Source organism: Lineus longissimus, chromosome 13 (assembly GCF_910592395.1).
Source record: "Lineus longissimus chromosome 13, tnLinLong1.2, whole genome shotgun sequence".
In the NCBI taxonomy this organism is placed as follows: Eukaryota; Metazoa; Nemertea; class Pilidiophora; order Heteronemertea; family Lineidae; genus Lineus; species Lineus longissimus.
This window is the reverse complement of record NC_088320.1, coordinates 11,382,091-11,406,316: the sequence shown is the minus strand read 5'-3', so window position 1 is coordinate 11,406,316 and position 24,226 is coordinate 11,382,091. Positions and strand designations below refer to the sequence as shown.

General features: G+C 40.5%; 1 protein-coding gene across 1 annotated transcript; it reads left to right on the top strand.

Annotated features, from left to right (window-relative positions):
• The first annotated feature begins 435 nt into the window (after positions 1-435).
• On the top strand, positions 436-21,891 carry LOC135497988 (uncharacterized). The gene is made up of 3 exons (XM_064788096.1): positions 436-624; positions 14,357-14,720; positions 20,768-21,891. Exons 1-3 carry the CDS (start codon positions 514-516, stop codon positions 21,448-21,450), a joined length of 1,158 nt encoding a protein of 385 aa, XP_064644166.1. The 5' UTR covers positions 436-513; the 3' UTR covers positions 21,451-21,891.
• Positions 21,892-24,226: the final 2,335 nt, after the last annotated feature.

Here is a 24,226-nt window from a genome sequence, read left to right as displayed (position 1 = left end):
AAAAAGTGCAAATGACTGGGACTATTATCTTGTGAGATGGGGATGGATAGGTTATGACTTTTGAAAACCCACTTGCCCAATTTTCCCGATAGTGGCGCGCCATTGTCTAGTAATGAAAATGTTGTAGTATGCACCGAGCATTATCCGTGAGTTATATGAAAAAAATATATAAATAAAAAATACGTATTTGGCACCACCCCATTGAAGATATCAAGAATTGTAGCTGTGACCAACGCGCTACACCATCACACCGTTGACCGAGCATTAGGCCTACTCGATCAACAATATGGAGGTACGGCTATTCTGTGGCCGTATTAGCCCAAAGTTTATTTTAGGAAGACAAAATGGTGGGGGTCAAAAATAATGGTCGCTCCCCAATTGTGCTCCTTGCTTTCTTTGCGCAATGTCCAGTAAGCCCGTGTGCAGTACCACAGAAGTACCAATTTATGAATCGCGAATTTTAAGTCTGTTCCGCTGCACTTCCCTCAAAAACAAACACGAATAGAATGAAATATGAAGAGGAAGGCGACGTCCAAGTCCACAAGTGCATGTTCTCCGACAACACCTCCGTCGACGGAAGGCCTGCTAGTGAAAGGGCGGCCTAAACACCCTGAAGATTCTTTTGTACGTGCGTATGCAGGCTAGGTCATGTACTATGTTATGTAGTGTTTACATGACACAATGCATTTGTGCAGTGCATGCGGTGCATTGTGACATTGTGAGTGCACAGGAGATTTTGCACTTTTGGTAACCGGAAAAACGTCAACAGACCGACCTACCAACCTACCATAGCAACCTACCTACCCAAGGAGTTTCGTTCCACGCAGCCGCAGGTCATGTGAAATGAAATTGTAAACAAGCGCAGATGCGCTGTTCAAATGTCAACAAATGTGCGTTGCAGTTCATGAGTTTTCCCGGGGTTTACTGTATATGGAATAGGTTTGTCCTGAGTGAGCCTAGTTCCGTTCTTCACCTCCTGATTTAAAAGACAATACACCAGACGACTTTGATGGAGTGACATTCATGAATGAGTTCACTCGACTTCGTCGGTGAATTAGCGCTGTGGTATAGTGTATACAATAAAGATCCTACGAACTTGGTTGGCTAGCTAGAAGTCGAAGGTTACGTTGGGTGACGCGAGATCGAAAACCGTATGCATAGTGTGACGGTTATAGGGGGACTATAGGTAGGAGCTGGGGGTGAACTTGGTGGTATTCATTTTACTAATAACATGTGCAGTTATACACGCACACTTGAGGGGGGACAATTTTGATATCTATATACATTGTAGAGGGCAGCACTATAGATCCATGCACTTGATTGGGAACAACGTTTACATAACGTGGTGTTGATCGTCGTCACGTCACCATGCATTTTTACATTAGTGTAACATGACGTGACGCGAAGTCTTCGTAAATGTTGTTCCTAAATCAAGTGCATCGATCTATAGTAGCAAAGCACTGCTTTAGACTCTTCACCAGTCTCCTCCATTCACTCATAGAAGAGATTGGTACTTGACATCCTCTTGCAAACGGCCTACAATACATGAGTGAAATTGCCGGGTATTGTCAGGATGGGTACTTGATGGCATTTCACTCGTCATGAACTATATTAGGGGGTGTCGATGGCTTCGGTCACGTGTTTCTAACAAGATTGGGCAACAAATGCATGGCATTGCAACCTCGAGCTACTGAATTATACCAGAGCGTTCGGTATTGACAGTGCATCCACTGTATGTATGGCTCACCTCCATCACATCCATTGCGCTGGGCACTACACAGATGAGATACATGTGCTACATAGAGAAGTGAAAGGGATACGCTATGACAGTAGGTCGGTTGGTCGGTCGGCGTTTTTCCGGTTACCTGCACTTTTGCTTGCCCGTCATACCAGTGTGGGGATTCAGACAGTGTCAGGAATCAGGTCGGGACAGGCTCTCAATCGATGCCCTGCGAAAATAAATTTCTGCCACTTTTAAACGACCGTTTTCACTGCTTTTCACAGGCAACGTTTGTTGACCATGGCATAAAAGTAAAAATATACAAGCTTATTCAAGCAATTTACTTCAAGTTGTCCATGCCTTTCAATGTTCATGGTATTTTGATTGAATGCTTTTGGTGATGTTTTGATTCAAAACATGACTTCTATGTCATGGTAAACTGAGCTGCCTATGAAAAGAAATTTATTTTCGCGTACGGTTTATTGACGGATGGTGGCTAATTTGAGGAAGGTTCTTTCAAGTGAGAGTCCAAATGCAACTATCCGCGGCACTCTCGGGAATTGCCGTAAACAAATAACAATCGTGAATCAGTCGGGACCAACCGCCAAATGAACCGAGCTCGGGTGATCACCTGAAATCGGCAAATCAGCCAATCGATATCGGCTCATGAAAAAATGTCGCTGGGTAGTTGCAATCACGCTAGTTCATATGCCATAAACTCGATGTATAGCTGTTTTACATTGGGGTTTCAGCTTGGCTATCATCGAGTTTATGTTGGTGACAAGAGGGTATGTAGAGACGTGAGAAATTAAAGGCATGTTTTCACGCACATTTGTAAAGTCTACAAAGAACTGAGCATTACAGACTTATATCCACTATGATCACAAGACTCTAAAGTACACAAAAAACACCGCCATGTTTTTATTTGAACTTGGTAAAGCGAAGAAATTGGGAGATATATCCAAGGGCGATGTTTCCTGCCGTGCATCACCATTTGCCGAGAAAACCCCCCGGGAAAACACAGGATCACACATTTCGTCACTGTGCGAGTTTGGATTCCCCAATTGAACCATCTCTTAACTTTATTCTAAATCTGCCATTGTTTGTTATGAACCGACCCCTCTGACAGTGAAGTTCGGTCCGATTTGATTCTTGACTTGGCCACAGGGGGCCAGAAGTGGAAACCTAAAAAGTGTGATATCTCTCTTATGAGTGACTGTTTTTTTTATGGTAGGTTCTCCTAGCAATGATATATGACATATTACAGTTTACACGCGCAGGTTTTGATTTGACCCAATTTTCATGGTGACAGAGGTCAAATGGCGTCAATTGGTCATTTGAGTGTAACTATGGCACGTTTCTTAACCGCTGAAGCTATGAACTTGAAATTTCGTATTCATGACTCCCTATGTCATATTCCACTGACACCAAATTTCGGCCTGATCTAATTCTCGACTTGGCCACCAGGGGGCCAAAACTAAAAAGAAGTAAAAAGTGCAATATCTCGCTTATTAGTGACTTGTTTTCGATGATACTTGGGGATCACGTCCAAAGTCCGCATGCGATATTTGCCGATGAAATTCACCCTGCAGTATTTCGCCTGCGAAATCTGTCCGAAAATCGACTGGCGAATGCGTAGCGATTTTATGAAATCGTCGATATGTCAGATGCGAAATTCGCCCACAATCGCGCCTATTCGATTTCACCCCAAAAATCGCTCCAGCTGATAATGAAGCGATTTTACGAAATTGCATGCTCTTCCGATATTCGTTAACAATTTTGCAACAACTTTCGCCTTGTTTTATCGGCGGGAAAGTGCAGTCACGTGAAGTAAACAAATTGGGTCATACTAAACAGAGTCCACCAGGTTTAAAAACATACTTAAAGTCATCAAAGTAAAATCGAATGATCATAAATGAAATAATCAGGACATTTCCTGATCATTTCATGACATTTGTGTGCTAGATTAGCGAGTTGTTGTCAAAAATATACCAGTGTTCACCACCCAGTTGGGGCCATGGCGATTTAGCGGATTCTGCGGAATCTGGTCTGCAGCGGATTTTCTATGTTATGGGTATCCGGTCGTTTCGCTCCCTGACGTTTTCGCCCCCAGCCTTTTCGCCCCAAAACTTAGCCTAATACCATTAGGCCCCACGTTGTGGCGCTGAAGGTGGCCGCTGCCGTGATGTAATGTAATCAAGCTAAATCAAGTGAGTGTCTGAGAGTCACTCTACCCAAAAATCAGTCGTTTCGCCTCCTGGGACTTGGGGTGGTTTTAAGGATCGTTGCCAGGATCTCGGGCTTGTCACCTGTCATCGCATGATCTTGCTGGCTGTTTGGTCATCAAGAGTGGGATGATTGACTCGGGTGGACGTTTTATAAAAATCTTTTGATTTATTATCATGAGAGTGGGAAATTCTCTGTTTAAACTGATTTGTCATCTTGGAGTCCTGGACATCATCAGTCATCATGTGACTTGAATATCTTAATGATGGATCATCAAGGCAATCGTATGTTGCTCGTGCACAATTTTGCGATGTTGTAAAATAAAGAGAGACGTGTCAACCAGGCCTGTGTAGAAGTTTAAAATGTCCCTTGGAAAAAGTGTCCGTCCCTATTGTATTCTGCACGATATTAACAAATTAACGAATGAGCGAAAATGATGTGTGTTTTTCGGGTGCGTAACGACTTACACGATTACGGGCCAACTCGGCCTATTACCAAATCGGCCTGGGTACGGCCAATGTGGAAATCGATAATAGAATGCAGACATTATTTTCATGCATGTTGGGGTTTTTCGAAATGCTTGATAATCTTAGCGGTTTAGACAATTTAACAGTTATGGAATATTACAAATATTTATTATAAGGATAATTTATCATAATATCGATATTCTCGTGCTGTTTTTATGCTGATTCCGCCCAGATTCCGCAGGTTCCGCAGAATCCGCAGGTTCCGCAGAATCCGCAGGATCCGCTAAATCGCCATGGCCCCCAGTTGGTGGCCATGTTGGATTTGACTTGGAGAAAATGATAGGGCTTCCCAATACAACAGGAGCCCTGTGATTTTGGTCAACATCTCCCTTATTTCCCGAAAAGTCATGAAATTTTCAGGAAATGTGTTTTTTATGGTGTACTTATTACGTTTATGGCCACTGAATTATATTTTGTTGACTTTATACCTGACTTTAAACCTGGTGGATGCTGGTGGGCGCTGTTTAGGATGACCGGATACTACAACAATCTTGATTGGTTGGCTGAGACTCAGAAACATAAGCCTAATGATTAGCTCTATGATTCGGTACATTCCATCACAATCCTTCAGAATGCATACCATAATACTAACAACCTCAAACCTCTGTGCCAAATTTGTGTAGCACCTCGTGGATAGATGCAATGTATTTCATTACTGGAGTCAGGTTGACAGGGAATTCCAGTTTGTGTTTTTGTTTGGTCTGCTATCAGCTGATGTCGGAATTCGCATACTACAACGCATGTAATATTCACTCCGTTCCGATGGTTGGTGAGAGCGTATTAGACGCGATTATTGATAGATTTTAGCCTGCGATTTTCATTCAGTCTGAATTTTCGCCTGATCATAATAGAATCGCCGAAGCAGGCAGCGATTTGAAGGCGAATGAGTGTGGCGATATTCAACCAAGCGAATTTTCGCCCCGATTTGCGCGCGGACTTTGGACGTGATCCCTTATATGGTAGGTTCTCCTAGCGAGGATACATCACATATCATATAGGTTTTTGATTTGACCTAATTTTCAAAGTCACATAGGTCAAGTGCCGTAAATTGGCCGTTTCAGTGTAACTATGGCACGTTTCTTAACCGCTAAAGCTATGAACTTGAAATTCGGCACACATGACTCCCTACAACATATAACTGCTGACACCCAAAATTCGATCCGATCTGATTCTCGACTTGGCCACCAGGGGACCTAGACAAAAAAAGGTAAAAAGTGCAATATCTCGCTTATTAGTGACTTGTTTTCGATGATATTTTTATGGTAGATACTCCAAGCAAGGGTACATCACATGTCATACCGACTTTGGTTTGACCTATATACTATACATGTAGCATGTTTCTTAACCAGGATGAATTCCTGACCACCAAATATCTATACGGTGAGCACAATGGCCCCTGGCCGTTTCATTTTCTGAGAAGTGTTAATTCACTCATTCCCATACACTTTAAGTCACAACCAATGGTATATTGGTTGAGTAAGCATCTAATGGTTCAAAGAAACAATATTTTAAAACATATAGTGGCCATCTTTTCTTGGTGGCCATATTGATATTCAGTGAGCCTACTTGATGTGTCATGTAGCATATCAAGATAGACAGTGCATTCCCCGCAAGCAATAGTGGCACACGATTGGTATTTGTGGCTTAAAACGTACATATCCCACGATCCAAATCGGGCTGGCCCAGCTGGTAGCTAAACATGAAACTAGTATCCATTTTGCGCACTGTGGGATAATGAAGAACTACCCTGTGTGGTATTGACTGGTTCTCTTCGACCATAAATTCGTTTTCAACCTGGGTTTCGGTGGGACGGTAAGAGCAACGTCGAAAGCCTGTCTTCATTTAGAGGCGACCGCGAAAGGGAGATTCACTTGAACATCCCCACATTGTATAATAGTTCTTTCGACTGATATTGCTTGCTTTCAGTAATGAGAAATACCTTTTTGGTTAATAAGGGACAAAAATTTTGGCCATTCAGAAGTGTCCCTACCCTAGTTGAAACAAACCCATCATGTATACTAGGTCTTCAAGTTAACCAAATCCTTTTGAATTAGTGTAAATAATTTTGCCTTCGAATACGGTATTCCCATAAAGGACAGGTGTGCGTGCCTTTGGTTTCTCAATGACGTATTCGAAGATGATTACGGGGCAGGTGTATTCTGTCTGGTTGGATGTGATATTGTCTTCAAGTAAATCAAACCGTTCTGAACGATATCATGAATTATATATGAATATATATACGCATATATAAATTGATATCTGACTAATTACACTGAGCTCAGATTCCTCGGCACTGACTCCTTATCACCTAACTCCTCCTCTTCTTCCTCAACATCCCGATTGACTACCAACCCATGACTCTTCACCTCAGCAAACCAATCCTTTGTCTGCTTTCTGAGAAAGGCCTTTTATCTTTTAACCACGTGGGAGCCAGGGGGTCAGCTTCAACTCGTCCCAACAGACCAACGCAAATGCAGTTCTTTTAGAAGCGGTTTACTGAAATATATCAGAGTCACAAAATAAACATTGGTACCAAATGCAGAAATATACAAAGGAAAAACACAATCAAACAAAACAACGACAACAACGACGATTCCAAAAACCCGGCTCTAAAACATATGTCCCTTGGCTAATGCCTAAATTGACCACAATGAACTACAATACTAATGAAATGACAGAACCAAGACAGATAATAAAATAAAATTGATGCTCTTTTTTCGTCACAGCAATTTTGACGATGTTAAAAAGTGCGACATTTTGCACAAAATGGCGCCGTTGTTGTCAGCGGTTTACACATTTAAAATGCAATGACATGTTTTCGCGAGGAGATGTAATCTCTAAACCTATTTTTAGACTGTCTGAAATGAGCTGTCTTCGAAATCAAGTTGGTTTCGAAATGTCCTCCAAATTCACTTGAGATTTTAACCAATTTCTGGCTATCGATTTGGCTTTACGATATGTTTTTCATCAACCGCAAAGGGTACTTGTTAACATGGTAGCGTTTTAAAAGCAATTCATGTTATGGTTTAAGCGCATGCACTGTGTTTATTACGTACTCGATACAAGTACGTTTTTTCTGAGTAATGGCCGCTGATGAGGGAGTAAGACGGTAAAAGAAAACTTCTTTCAAGTATTTTTGGCTCACCGTAGGGGAGTCTAGACAATACCGCAGTGTCTGTCGTCCGTCGTCTGGCGTCCGCCGTCGTCTTATCCTATTTCTAAAACAGTGGCACGTTTCTTAACCACCGGGGCTGTGAATTTGAAACTTTGTACACTTGACCCCCTAGGACATGTAGGTCAGATGACCTCTGACACTGAATTTCAGTCGCTCCGATTCTCAACTTGGCCACCATGGGGCCAAACGTTGTAACGTAAGAAGTGTGTTATCTCCCTTGTTAATGATGCGTTTTCAATTAAAATGTTATGGTAGGTACTCCAAGCAAGGATACATCACATATCATACAGGTTTTTGATTTGACTTTCTTTTCAAGGTCACAGAGGTCAAATGGCGTAAGTTGACTGTTACTGTTAGGCTGTAACCATGGCACGTTTCTTAACCGCAATGACCATTTATCTCAAATTTGGTACACATGTAACCAATAGTCAGGTGATCTTAGGGATAGAACTTGGGTTCGATCTGATTCACTGTTTGGCCACTAGGGGGCCAAACCTGAAAATCTTTAAAATGTGATTATTCCTTAACTACGTGCCCCATTGCCACCAATTTGATATTATGGGTACATTTAACCACAATACAGTATGTCACATGGATTTGTGGTTTGACCTATTTTTCAACGTCAGAGAGGTCAAATCGCGTACGTTGGCCGTTAGGCACGTTTCTTAACCGCAGTGACCGTTGATCTCAAATCTAGTACACATGTAACCAATAGTTAGGTGATCTCAGGGACTGAAGTTGGGTCCGATCTGATTCACCATTTGGCCACCTGGGGGCCAAACCTGAAAACCTTAAAAATGTGATTATTCCTTAACTACTTGTCCGATTGACACCCATTCGATATCAATTATCATGGGTACATCTAACCACGACACAGTATATGTCACATGGATTTTATATTTGACCTACTTTTCAAGGTCATTGAGGTCAGATGGTGCAAGTTGGCCGATGGGCTGCAACTACGGCATGATTCTTAACCACATTGACCATTGATCCCAAATTTGATACACATGTACCCTATGTTCGGAGATCTCAGGTGTCGAAGTTCAATCCGATCTGATTCACCATTTGGCCACTAGGGGGCCCAGTCTGAAAACCTTAGAAATGTGATTTTTCCTTAACTATGGTACTTGCCTGATTGCCACCAATTTGATATCATAGGTACATTTAGCGACTACAGTATGTGTGTCTCATGGATTCAAGGTCACAGGGGTCAAATAGCTTAAGTTGGCCATTAGGCTGTAACTTGCATGTTTCTTAACCATAATGACTATTGTTTTCAAATTTTGTACACTGTACATGTACCCCATGGCTGTGATTACTCGTTTGTCCAAAATTTGTTTATTTAAATGTGGTAAATTAGCCTTCTTTTAGCGATAATACATCATAGGCCTAGGCCTATATCCTCCAGGGCTAACAATACTTTGGCCTCAGCCATGGTAACTGCATTGGGTGATTTCAAAGTTGGTTTTGGTTTTAGTGTTGGGTGTTAGTGTCAGTTTTATTCTTAATTTCTACCCCTAAAAACCTATGTCTGGATAAGACCAATTCGAGGTTTTAGTTTAACACCAACACCTGGTTTTATCTAAACACCTAAAACCTGGGCTGAAACTAAGAAGATGTTTTATTCTGCAGGTAAAACTAACACCAAGATGGACAGAGATAAAACCTTGGAAAAACCAAACATGCATGTTGTTGTCGTTGTTACTGTTGTTTCCCTAGCAAGTAACCGCTTCCATTGCTGGTCGTCGAACGAAATTTGGTCGTCTTCTTTCACGTCCATCATCATTCCCATCAGCGTTCAAAATACATGCAACTACTTCTTGAAATGGTACAAATAACATGATTTTTTTCCCTTCTTAACACCAACACCAACTTTGAAACTCTGTGTTAATGCCTAAGGTGTTAGTTTTATTGGTAATACAAAATGCACTACAAATCTTCCAAATATAACACCGAGCTGGGATTAAGATCAGACCTTGGTGTTCCAGTTGGTTTCAGTGTGAAACTAAAACCTAATTTGAAATAGGATAATGCTTAAACTGAGTGTCAAAACTAACACCAGAACTGATTTCATTTCTGGTGTTTTGGAGAGTTTTAGTTTTAGTCCCGGTGTTAGTTTTTGACACTAAAACCATCCCTTAGTTTTAAGCTAAAACTGGACATAAAGCTAAAACCAACAAACACCGACTTTGAAATAGGATGAAACTAAAACCCACTTCATTTCAATGCTGGTTTAATCAAGGGTTTTAGTGTCCCATTTAGTTTTAAAACTAAATCTAAAAACTGACTTTGAAATCACCCATTGTATGTCCCTTATTATAATGAACTAGCATAATACCCGTGGCGTGGGTTGTTTTAGGGTGTTGGCTTACTGTGGGGTCGGGGCAATTTGGGTGAAATGAAATTATATGTCTGGGGGTTGTGATGTTATCTTGATTTTGATATGCGTAAAATAGGTCGATGTGTGATGTGGAGCACTCTGCTCCGACCACAGTGTTTACAAATCGAATATGATGATTTGGGGGATGAGATATTCCTCCAAATTACTTACACTATACGCGTTTTTGGCCAAAACGACCGGAAAAATCAAACTCCACCACTCTTCAAAGTGGTCTCGACTTATTTTGACGAACTATTTCGCGAATGGTAAAGAGTTGGCGTGTTACGAACTTAGTACAACAAATGCCGCGAGCATAGTGGGTGGCAGCACCAGATGGAGGAAGTAGTTCGCCTAGGGTTTTTTCGACACCCTCCGCACAGACTCCACTCGTTCCGGAACACTCACTTACTTGTTAATAGGCAGTGGTTAGCCTGTTTTTATTGCAGTAAAGAAATGTTAATCGGGATTTTATATTATATTTTGTATTTGCCCCGGGTATTCATATAAGGAGCTGTGCGCTACTTTGCGGCCAGTGCTTGGGTCAGGTGAGGCGGTTTCGTTATAATGAGACGTGTATCACGTGATGAATTCCCATACGGTACTTAGAAAAATTAAGAGCGATTAAACAACGTAAGGTGAAAGAGTACGACCAAAATAAAGGGGGAAAATTGCGGAAATGGATGAGTGCTTTAAACATGTAGTGGCCCCAATACTTTCCTGGCTTATTTTTGTATGATCCCACACTTTTGATTTAACAGATGGCCCCATATGCAAATCAGACCTGCTGAAAAGGCCCCTTATGTTCATGAGTATGCCCATATAAAGAAAGAACAAAAAGTGCTATTTCTCCGAGATTGCTGCAAATTTTACCAACTTAACCCGGCGAGGTCCATCTCCATATCAACCACGACTTTCAGGAAAAGTTTCGAGGTCATCCGATCTGAACTGACGGAGGAGATGTGTGACAAACTATTTCAGCTCTACGTCCATTATAGTAGTGATATGAATAAAATGTTAAACTTAAATACGGTACCTTATATCTTCTGCTCATCGACAATTATTGGTCAGATCATAAACTAATATATACCGCCCTGTCCTACTACTAGCCACTCAATATACATGTATGAGTATGCCTAGCTACTAGGCTACATATCACCTATTCACGTATCGTAAATAATTTTTAGTGCGCAACATTTGCTTTCAACTACGGTGAGCACAATGGCCCCTGGCCGTTTCATTTTCTTTTATCGTCTTAAGTTTTAAGACTACTGGAGCCCAATGCTCAAAGAGACAGTTATGCTTTATAACAAATATTCCATAATAATATTACTAGGCCCAATGCCAGATAGTAAACTGAACTCAAAACGAACGATAATAGATTCACCAAAACATTCAATAAAGCTGTAATTATATCCAACTAAGCATGACTACTAGACAAAAGCAGATAATTGAATAAATAGGTTAAATGAACATTCATGGAAGGTAAATACTTACACCATATCGATGTCATAGTACATGCTGTACATAAATGCATTTACAAATAGGCAGCACATGTGGATTTCCACAGTCTGAGAAAAAATGGTCTAAAAGTAAATAAACAGTTTACTCACAAGATAAATTTGACCTGGTCGATTATCCCTGATTCCCACTCTCCAATCTAACAAAACTTAAAGCCAATTTGGCTCTCAAACAACTTTAGATGATACTTGATAAACGGGAGAGACAAGATTGCTCGTCTTGCTCCCTGTCCATGATCCTAAGACCCTTGCCTACCGGAAGGGAAGCCCCTTATCAGTTTATGCAAATTAGGAACACAGGAAGCTGAACATGTATCAACTTAAACCAAAACCTTTTTGGAGGGACTATTTGAATAAAAGGAAATGGCCTCTACATGTGCAAAGTTACAGCCTTGCATCAGCCTCTCCAGTAAATTGCAAGGTTGTAAAATAAATTGAGATTTTAAAAATTTGCAAACAAGAGTACAGCATACTTTCTGAGTATCGGCCGCCATTTTGTTAAACTCTATATATCGAGTATAGACCAGACGTGTTAAGTAACAATTCATCACTTTGTATTGAGAATATATCAGCAAAAGTATTGAGAAGTTGATCTGCCCTATCGCGGGAGGGTGAAAAAAAAAGAAAGTTTTTAGCTTTTTGCTGTGTTGGGGCCGATAACGTCATGACGTGCCCCAAATGCGTTGTGACGTCGCGACATTGCCATGGTAATCTCTCTGTTGCCCTCATGATCAGATGGAGGACATCGGTGGTCATCAGAAATGGCCAAAAATGTTCATTTTAAAGGGAAGCTATGGGAATAAATTGATGCAGCAAAATCAAATATTTTTTTAAACAAATACATACCAAGTTACATGACAAACAAATACTCTACACCAAGGATTTGATGAATATTCCTAGGTAGTGCAGAAAATTGCATTTAATAAGCAGTTTGCGGGGGTAGCCATGTTTGTTCAAATCTCCCGGGCGAATGACGTCATGGATGCAGTGGGGTTTTTTCATCAAGGCGAGTACTACTCGTTTCCACTAAGTTTCCAGACCTTTTTCTGCCCCGGTACCTTGGCTCAAACGCATAGGGAAATAGACCTGCTGGTTCTTCTGCTGATGCACGGTTGTAATCGAAGGATTCATCGCCGGACGTCGACGAAGAACCCGAAGAAATGGCAGAACTGTCATCTGTCATTCTAAGCATTTGCCATTGTTCGAACAGCTGATTGTCACAATGGCGGCTTACTTGATTCAAAAATAGGCATTTAAAATCATCCATTTTACTCATTAATGTTTGTTTATTTATAAAACCAAGAGCCACAGTTGTTGTTAAGAATACACAGTTTACGTAGATGTTAAGGTTGTATCTGTGGTCGAATGGGGAGTAATTCCCATAGCTTCCCTTTAAATCCTCATTTTTGGCTCACCTTAGGGAAGTCTATACAACACCGCTGCTTTCCTCGTCGTCTGTATCCTGTTATAAAAGCAGTGGCACGTTTCTAAACCGCTGGAGCTATGAACTAACCAGGAATATGATTATTATTCCTTACTAACACAACAACGCTACATGCTGCCCTCATCGCGTCAATATCAAGAACCTAACATAACAACGCTCCATGCTGCCCTCATCACTTCAATATCAAGAACTGAGGTTGGTTCATTGTTTGGAACACCACAGCACAGGTTTATAAATGCATTAGGCTGAAGTTACATAGACCTCACGTTTCATCGACTCACGACTCATTTGTCACTTGTCATTCGTGAGCTGATGAATGGACATTGGAAAACCTATTGTTCTCATTGAAGTGAATTTTGTAAGTTTTGCCCGCATTCGTCGTCTCACGTCATTTCATGTCATTTCACGAGTGAGGCGATGAATGGACATGTTCATTCTTTGTGAAATGAGCTGGCAAAGAAAGTGGACGTCCATGTGTATTTGTAGCGATATCGCCTTCAAAACTATGAGTATCGCTACTTTTCGGCATTTTCATTAGTTTACACATTAATACAATAGCTAATTTCGATTGGAAATGAGAAACAATAACAAAAATGCAGCAATTTTATGTACCACATTGTTCTCGTCCGTCGCCGCCGCTTTCGTTTTCTATTCTCCATCAGGAGCAGCATGGCTGCCATCTCTTCTTCTGAGTCCATGTGCGTCGCCGAGAAAATCCAAGTGACAAATGAACGAGCAAAAAGTGATCTGTATGTAAACCGCCGCGGTCACTCATGACAAATGAGGAGTGACACGTGAAAATGAGCCGTGAGTCGATGAAAAATGTGGCGTGAGTAGCTCATTCCTATGCAACATCAGCCTTAGACCCTTGTAACTAAACAAAGCCCAGGGAATGTTCTACAACTCCTAACGTCAGCTGACATACTATCGCCATGTGGACTATGTCATGCGTGTTATCATGATTTACATGGCATAAAAAGTGTTTCATCAATGTGAGCCACATGGTCCCTAGACCACTTCATTTTGAAAACTTGACTGATTTCCTCATACAAACTGCTTGATGATACGAGTGTCACGTAAATGAATTTGCACAGGACTTTATGACATGACAGCCCATCGTAGTTTCGTACTTCGTCATTGTTTGGGTTACGAAACCTGTCTATGCCAACTTGATATTAATGTGGGAATCAGAAAGCGCGTGAGTCTAGGTGGCATGCAAGTTGGTAAAAATGTTAATTTCAGTGTGTTTTTTTTTGGAGGGGGGGGGGGCATATATGTACCTGGCGTATTTCAGTATATTATACAAAATAAGAGACTACCTTTGAAAGCGGTATGGTCCCTGAATGTTTCGTTTTCATTTCCAGCATTGGATGTGGTCTTATCCAAAAAGAGCACTGTTGACGAGATTCAGTGTCGAAACAACGCGGAATAAATTCAATGAATCTGCCCTGCCAACAAAAGTGAAGTTGTTCACTCGTCACCCTGACCCTGATGGAGAAGGACCAGTTCGCTGCACATCCTTCTGTGAAGATGCTACAAACCAATTAGCTGACTTAACAGAGACACAATTTAAGGCTGCAGTAAAAGAGGCATGTGGAGATGCATTCAATACTGAGTTGTCCCTTGATAGTGATCCAGATTGGGACAAAGCGTTCGGCATTATCGAAGCACAAGATTACACCTTTTCCAAACAAGGAACATGGGCAACAACAAAACCTGTATTGCCACGTAAGTAGTACTACTTGCTTTGAAGGCCAGACAAAGAATGGGGAACTGGCACACGACATAGGTGATATTAAATGGCGGCGTTAGCATTTTTTAGTTCACCTTGGTGAGCTTATGTCATCACGTCTTGTTTGTCGTCCGTCAACAATGGTAGGTGGATGTCTTATGACAACGCGACTTGACATACCAAAAATCATTGCAGTTTGTCCTACTTTTAGGGCTCAAGGCGGCCATCTTTGAAAACTATATTTTGTTAATATCTTGTGAAACCGGATAGCTCGGATCATGGGTTTTTCTCTGTGGATGCCTCTGATGAAACTTCATGACAAAAATTAAGGTCAATGAGACCTACTTTTCAGGTGTAAGTAGGTCAAGGTCATACAATCCAATGTGGGTAATATACCATATCCTATCTAAGAAACTTTCACTGTGTGATATTCAGATGTCATTGATTGATCTGATCTAGCTTAACATAGTGATTGAAACATTTTGACCTTGACCTAATTTCCAAGGTCAGGAAGGGGTCATTCCGTGTTGAATCACCCCAAAAAATGTAAAAAGTAAAACATACCCCCTTCGATTTTACTGAAATGTGATTAATATGCTTATTTTTGGAGAAAAAGCTGATATTCCCAATTTTATTTTATTCTGACGTATGGTTCCCGAGATACAGCCCACCCAATTTTCGCAATTTTGGCCAAAAAGGGCATTGCTGACAATATTCAAATGATCATATCTCTGTAACCGATTTGTCAAATTTGATAAAGTTGGTATTTCTAGCAGAGGAATTTAGCAATGATTCCAAATCTGACATTACTTTTTACATTGGGGTGTTTCAAAGAGTGATGACCTTTTTGACCTTGAATTTGACCTTGTGGCCCACGTGACTTTGAACTTCACCTGAGGTAGAAATATAGTCCAATATATCCTCCCAATCATATCAAAAAAGGTATAATATTCTTAGTTTGGCTGGAAAATACATTCAAAGTTTATTTCGTCCAGTTGTGTACACTTTCATGTACATTTTTCTGTAAATTTAGATAGGAATTCTTCAAATTGGCTCAAATTAGCATAAATCAAATTCTACATGCCTTCTATCCAGCTATTATTCATCTTTCTGTGTCCATATTTTTCCCCTCAACTTTTAGTCAAGTGATTTTACCAATGTGTGTATGATTTTAAGGGGATTTGGTGCACCATCCTGCTTTTGGTATTCTCTAATACCGTGCAAGATCAACATTCGATCTCGGCGATCTTCCGATTTGTGTTTAAAATAATGTAAACTTTGGGAATTAATTCTATTAATTCTATTAATTCTATCAATTCAGCAGGAGTGCATTATCAGAATTATCCATTGATTTTGCCAGAACCAATCGCCAATTATAAGATGGTTTATCAGACTGTATCCAGTAATCTCGAATCGTCTGCAACGAACATACTAGGGTGCCCATTTTATCTCGTATATTCACATTGAGAATGATTGAGGATTCAGGCACAGGCATGCCAGGCTTCTTGCTCTATTCTAAAGGTTGCTCTGTGTTTCCAAGACTTATTCACCATACCAAGCCTGCCCAGTACCCAACAAAGGAAGGCAAGGTAGTTTATTTTGTATTATAAGTAAGTTTTATAAATAGTGTACTTGCTGTTTGAGACACTTATTGGACCAATTTTCACACATCCTGCGCTATTGAAAATCTATGGATCGCCACAAAAAATATTCCCAAAATTAGTTCTGTTTATCTGCCAGAAATAAAAAATATGATTCTGGTCTGGGATGCAGCTTCTCATTTTTGGCCTCCGTTGTCATCGTCGTCTGTATCCAGTTTCAAAAACAATGGCACGTTTCTTAACCGCTAAAGCTATGAACTTGAAACTTTGTACACATGACCCCCCAGGTCAGGTTACCTCTTAAAAATAAAATGAATTTAGGTTCGATTTGATTCTTTACTTGGTCAGAAGTGTAAACCTAAAAAGTGTGATATCTCTCTTATGAGTGACTCGTTTTCGATAAAATTTTCATGGTAGGTTTTCCTAGCAAGGATACATCACATATCATACAAGTTTTTTGACTTGACCTAATTTTCAAGGTGATAGAGGTCAAATGGCGTAAATTGGCCTTTTGAGTGAAACTATGGCACATTTCTTAACCGCTTAAGCTATGAACTTGGAATTCAGTACCCATGACTCCCTATGTCATATAACCAATGACACCGAATTTCGGCCTGATCTGATTCTCGACTTGGCCACCAGAGGGCCAAAACTAAAAAAGGTAAAAAGTTCAATATCTCGCTTGCAAGTGACTTGTTTTCGGCGATATTTTTCTGGTAGGTTCTCCTAGCAAAGCTTCATTACATTATATACAGGTTTTCGATTCGATCTAATTTTCAAGGTCACAGAGGTCAAATTGTGTAAATTGGCCATTTGAGTGTTACTATGGCACATTTATCAGCTGCTAAATCTATGAACTTGAAACTTGGTACACATGACCCCCTAGGTCAGATAACATGTGACGCAGAGATTTGGTCGCATCTGATTCTTGACTTGGCCACCAGGTGGCCAAAACTGGAAACTTAAAAAGTGCCATGACATAGGCATAAGTCTTGAGCTAATGACCATATCATCACAACATTTTTGGCTCGCCATAGGGGAGTCTATACTTCACCACTGAGTCCCTCTACAAACACTGACTCTCGTTTTTCTCTCGGAAAACTCTCGAAATCTGCATGGGTCACGAAATCTCTCGTAAATCACTCGTAAAGTCTCGAGTTCTTGAATTCCGAGACCTTTCGTAAGTTTTTCAATACCTTTCGACAGTATAATCTATTAAACAGTTATTTTCATGTTGGTTTGCAGGGGGCCCGATAAGTCCGACCATTATGATCAGCGTGCTCATTATTTATGATAGTTGTCAGTTCCACAATGAAACATAGGAGGCGAATAAGTTTTGCCGTTGCCTATCTTTCGTAAAAAAATCATCTATGCGCACGCAAGCAATTCATTTATTGAGTGTCCTTCCTGTGTGGGTTCTTCTCCTATCATAATTATGTTGACTAGCATATACCCGTGGCGCGGGCTGTTCGAGGTATAAAAATCGGATTGTGTGGGTGTTGATATGTTGTGGGTTTGGTGTAAATGGGGTGCTGGTTTGTGAGTAACACTTTTTTCATGAGTGTAATACTTCTTGAAAACGGAACTATGTAACCATGTACATGATGTACAGGCGTCCACAATGCTAAACCAATTTTCGGAAAACCAAGATGGTGCAGACTGGTGATGTACTCGATATCAGCCAGCGATTAACGCCAGAATGGTTTAAGTTACCGGTGTGTGCGTAAATCTTGTCTCCCATTGGGAACATTCCATTGTTTTTCTGTGTAAAATGTCTCCAGTGTTGTTGTTGTTGCTAACAGTAAACTATGATGCGGCCTTACTGGAATCGCCTACTTACTTATACTTCTAACAACAACAACAACAAACAACTACTGCAACTACCAACTACTGTACATGAAGTGATCATGAAAACTGGACTACAAAATGCATGATATTGTCGCAATGACTTTATTCAAAGTACTCAAACATTAACCTCCCTTGTGTAAAACTACATCATGTCAGTTGATAATGGATGACAGTAGAGGTAAAACCAGGCTTATTAAGGCGTTCAACGCTAAGTGCAACTCGTCAATTATAGTAGTGATGACAATCGATGTGTTTATTTGACGCGTTGACCTTTGATGATTCCGAATAAGCATTAAGAAATAAGCATAAACCTGATTAAGTGCGTTGTAAAAAAAATAGAGATTTGTAATTTTTCGGATTTTACCCGATCCGCAATGAATGATATGAGTGGGTCCATATCACACTGCTGACGGTCGCTATCAGTGTGAATTGAGTTTAGCAAAGTTCATATGCAGGACGGGCGATGGCAGACCGATTCCTCGCGTCAGTATATTGTACACTTTCTTCCGCGCTTCACGTTTGCAAGGCGGAGATAGACTGGCGCGTCGACATAGCGTGTTGTATTAGTCGCGCTGTGCTGCAGAAATTACCAGTAAAAACGTCAGTCTGTCACTGCTGCAGCCTCTGAACAGACAACATCTTAAAACCACCGGATGCCACGACCTTTTTCTACATATGTTAATTAAAACCGCTGTATCAACAAATGGTTCGTGATATTTGCTGCTCGGGTGGATGTCGATCACATTATCATTCAGTCTGGTTTGATATTTCGTTTGGCCACTTGATGGCTAAAATCAAAAACAGCCCAGTGACTATAAATGCACTGATCGGGACGACCATGCCATCTGGTGTCATTCTGATACACTAGAATGCAAAACAAGCATGTCTGCTTTCAGTGAACTGGGGAAATCGCAGAAATTTCTATGTTTTTCAACATTGTTGAAGCTTGATATTGTTGTGATCTCAAGTCATGGCCGTAGAAGTAATTAATGACTTTGAAAGCTCCTTCCACACTCAAGTGTAGTGATTGATTTCTCGGTTGAAGAGGTGAAAATAGGTGCTGAAAGGGTCGTTGATGATTGACATAGCCTAAGAAGTAATGTATAATGCATGATATGGTAGGTAAAGTGTATTGCCTATTGGCTGATCTTAGTAGTGGTGAAGTAATACTCGATGTAGATACATGATTCAAGGTTCCAGAATCTTGTGTATGATCTACAAGACTGCCTTTCATCATATGAACCGAATGAACAATACATTGTTTTGGGCGATTTTAACATGAAATCAATAGGTGAAGGTGAAAACTACAATGCAAAGTTGCAAACATTCATGTTTCAAGCATATAATTTCAGACAAAACATGTCCAAAAACACCAACTATCAGTATAAATTGGACCTCGTATTCACCAATCCTACTCCATCTGCCGCAATCGACTTGGTTGATATAATAGACAATTACTGGTCAGATCATAAAATAGTCTATTCTGCTTCGTCATATCTATAGTTACCTCAATTCGATTCACTTTCCATGTCATCCATCAATCCTTCACAAGAGGTGAGCACAATGGCCCTGGCCATTTCATTTTTTTGACCAACAATAAACTTGCAAGGGCTACTATACACCTTACTTTTGTCGTCTGTATCCTGTTTCAAAAACGGTGGCATGTTTTTTAACCGCTAAAGCTACTTGAAACTTAGTACACATAACCCCACAGGTCAGGTGACCTCTGACTCTGACTTTCAGTCCGATCTGAATCTCGTCTTGGCCAAAAGTTAAAACATAAATAGTGAGATATCTCGCTTTTGCTAAATCATACGAGTTTTCAGTTTGACCTAATTTTCAAAGTCGCATAGGTCAAATGGCATAAATTGGCTGTTTGAGTGAAAGTATGGCACGTTTCTTAACTGCTAAAGCTATAAACTTGATATTTGTTTTACATGACTCCTTACGTCACATAACCGTTGACACCGAATTTCAGTCCGATCTGATTCTCGATTTTGCCACCAGGGGGCTAAAACTAAAAGAAGGGTAAAAAGTTCAATATCTCGCTTATTACTATCTCATTTTCGATGATATTTTTATGGTATGTTTTCCTAGCAAGGATACGTCACATATCCTACGGGTTTTGATTTGACCTTATTTTCAGGGTCACATGGGTCAAATAGTGTAAATTGGCTGTTTGAGTGTAACTATGGCACGTTTCTTAACCGCTAAAGCTATGAACTTGAAATTAGGTACACATGACTCCCTATGTCATGTTACCTCTGACACCGAATTTTGATCCGAACTGATTCTCGACTTGGCCACCAGAAGGCCAAAACTTAAAAAAGTAAAAAAGTGCAATATCTCGCTTATTAGTGACTTGTTTTGGATGATTTTTTTATGGTAGGTACTCCAAGCAAGATTACATCACATGTCATACCGACTTCGCTTTGACCTATATACTATACATGCAGCCTGTTTCTTAACCTGGAGGAATTCCTGACCACCAAATATCTAGACGGTGAGCACAATGGCCCCTGACTGTTTCATTTCATTTGCAACTAGTGTATGATGTGCAAACGTTGAATCTCCCTTTTACTTTTTCCCCACAGCTGGCGGTAACGATGGGATACACAATGACCTGTACATTATGGCTCAGAGCCTGGAGCGTGCGTTAGTTACCATGATGAGTAATGGAGAAGCCAAGAAGTTCATTGAGAAAATGCTGAATAGCATTCAAATTCATGAAGGAATCACTGATAGTGTAGTGACGCATGAGAGTCCAGTGAATTATTCATACACAAATGGTAGAGTCCAGTTTGTTGAACCCGATGATGTTGACACATGGGAAAATGATGAGGTTTCTGTCGTTAGCGTGCAGCGCCGCAGGACATCAGCAGCATGGTCCTCGATTGATTCTGAGGATCCATCCGTTTGTCCTTCAGAAATTCATGGAATTGTTCCCGATCATATCTGGTATTTGCATCACTATCCAGGCTTTTTCATTCTTAATGTAGAGTGCAAGCAAGTTGCTGATTATAGCTCTAGGATTCAGTGCATTCATCAAATGTTAACACAGATGCATTTTCAAAATTCTTCTTTTGGTCTTTTGATTTCTAAAAAGGGTTGGCATCTAATCCTTATAAGGAAACATGATGACATATTCTCGGTATATCAAATGAGTAGTTCCCTTATTAGTTTGGAAAATTTACACTTCAATGTACAGAGTTTGAAGTCATTGTGCTGCTGGTTATATAGAATCATGAATTTCAGACTGAAATGTTTTGCAGGCTAGATATAAATGCAGCAAGATCGAAATAGGTAAAGGGCCATTTCATGGTATTTCTGAAGTGGTGTTGAAAATAAAAAGGGTCGAATCTCAACAAAAAACATTTGGATGTGGACATTTGGCTGGATCTTGATTGATATTGTTGAGTTCTTCAATTCAGATACTCACGAGCAGGATAACCGTTCAGGATTTAACCGCGAAGTTACTATTTATAGCTCACAAGGTCATTTGCATAAGATATTGATGACGTTTTAGTCACGTGACAGTCGGACATCGACACTTATTTCTACGCATTTGAGCTTATTTCAAAGTCAATTATCTTTGACCCTGCATTGTTTTTAGTATGAATGATACCATAGAGTCAGAGAGAGAAATATTCAGAACAATTGTGTAGTATTTCCAACACTCGGACATGTGCCAGATTGAATCTAACTGCCCTAGTTAGAAAGCCTGAATCCATTAATAAACCGCATGTTTGTCCGACATTGCCTGTAATTCAGCGATGGGGAAATAGAGGGCAGCAGCTGTAGTGACGTCATCTTCGCGGAATGCTATTCAGACACACACGAGCAGGATAACCGTTCAGGATTTAACCAAAGACGAATTTAATCATTGATATACAACGGTACTTTTATTCACGGAGGGGCGTATCGGTAACCACAACTACATAAAACACATGACTAATACCAGGCCGAAGACAGGTAGGGCCAAAGACAGGTTGTGATAATAATGTCTGATGCAAACATGACAGATATTACTCGCTGAGTATAATTGACTAAGTTGAGTTGCAAGTAGGGCTGGATCTGGATTGATGGTACTTGGCAATATAATTGACTAGGTGTTGATATTAATATGAGCTAGACTGTACATTGTAAAAATAAAAATTTAATGCTTGTTCTTATATAGCACTTTTATACTGTACTGCCTCAAAGCACTTTACATTCATCCCCCAGCCTAATCCTTCTGTAGAAACCAAGGAGCACACAATCCGCATTGCTTTTGGACATTTCGGGCCAGTTGAAAGTACCGAGTGGTACCGGCCAAGCTTCGACCCCTATGACCTACGGACGCTCTTCCACAGTGCCTGCACGCTTCCCGTGTACCTCTCATTGGAAATTATACCTTAGTAGCCCAGTGATCTCAGCATGTTTTTGGTTTTGGAACTGGCCTCATGTGAAACCTAAAAGCCGCATTATTTCTTGGGAGGGTGTATTACATACATTGTATAACCTCGCCATAATCATCTTATCTTGATAAATGAATAAAATTAATTCGCTTGATATATCATATTTTGTTCCTTGTTCATTAGTTTTATCTTGTTTGTTTGAAACGGAAATGTCTCTTGCATGAACAGGAATTTGTACATAAGTCTCCACCTAAATTCTGGAAGCTTTAAAGGACTTTACAGATTGGACAAGGAGTTGGAAGTGAATGTATTCCTCCATTTTGGTTGTGACTTTGTCCTCAAAAGATGAAACGTCAACACTGCTTTCAGATTTTGAATTTTGAATTATTTGTGCAATTTGTTGATGGAAACTACTTATGTCGAAGAGGAGGCGACTGGGCAGCCGACAATGTTTCCCTCATCTGAAGGATGTCCAAACGTCGCTACCAAGTCATCCAAAGAACCGTATGGCGATGTATAGGGGAAACATCATCCTAGGCGAGACATGTCCTAACGTCACAACCAGTTTGTTCGGGGACTGGGATGACAGTGCATAGGGGAAATATTGTCCTCTCGGAGGCATGTCCAAATGTAAGAACCAAGCTATGCACAGTCGCACATAATGATGACCGGCGAAACAATGTCCATTCTGAGATAATATGTCCTAACGCCACAACTAAAGCAACTAGGATGATACTCGGAACATTGATAGGGGAACAATCAACATTGTCCTCTCGGTGTCCTACTATGTACTGCCCTATACCAAGTCATCCATGGGCTAGATGACAGTGTAATAGGGGAAACATTGCCCTCTCTGATGTATGTCCAATCTTCGAGGTATTTGAGGATAATGTATGCTATTAATTGTATGTACAGGCATGATGAGGTGCTAAGAAGCCAACCTCTTTTTCCAGGGGGTCAATGAGCTCCCCACTTCCGGTGGTCCTCTTGTTAATCCCTGGACACATCTAAAAATAAAAGCTCTGTGATTAGTTAATGACAATTTACATAAATATCGATGACGTCACTCGCTATCATGTGTCATTTTCTCATTAGCATATGATGATGAACACATAATTTTTTATTTTGCTTCTGGTGATCATATGAAGAGCAATCCAAGCCTCTGGGTTGAATTCTCGTTCTTGACCTTTGGTTATAACTACTGTGTAAATTTCCCAATTGCGGCAAATAAGCAATGGATTGCGCTAAGATATTTTTACGACACTAACGAGAATATCAATGACACATATTTACCATTTGCTGCATGATTATTGTGAATTAACTGCAACAAAACTTGTCATCAGGATTAAATGACAGTCGCGTAGATTTCTTTATATTGTCATGTTGGGATCGTACATCATAAATGGAGCTGACGAATCACATTCTTTTATATAGTTTATTCACCACAAGAATCCTAACAGCGGTGCACTTCACGGCAAAGGTTGGATGACCAGCAAGATAACTAACTCAAGGGAAACTCAAGCATGGCCTATACAGACGTAGGTCCGCGCACTCCTGATGGCTTGACCCAGTTTATACCTTGACTAGCATCCTTCCACGTGGTCACGTGACGGAGGGTCCTAATGCTGAGGCTCCTCATGGAGGGGTCTAAACTAT

Coding starts and splice junctions, on each gene's coding strand:
- LOC135497988 (XM_064788096.1), top strand. CDS start 514: ATGAAGAGGAAGGCGACGTCCAAGTCCACAAGTGCATGTTCTCCGACA. Junction 625..14,356: donor AACACCCTGAAGATTCTTTT/GTACGTGCGTAT, acceptor TTTCATTTCCAG/CATTGGATGTGGTCTTATCC. Junction 14,721..20,767: donor AACAAAACCTGTATTGCCAC/GTAAGTAGTACT, acceptor TTTTCCCCACAG/CTGGCGGTAACGATGGGATA.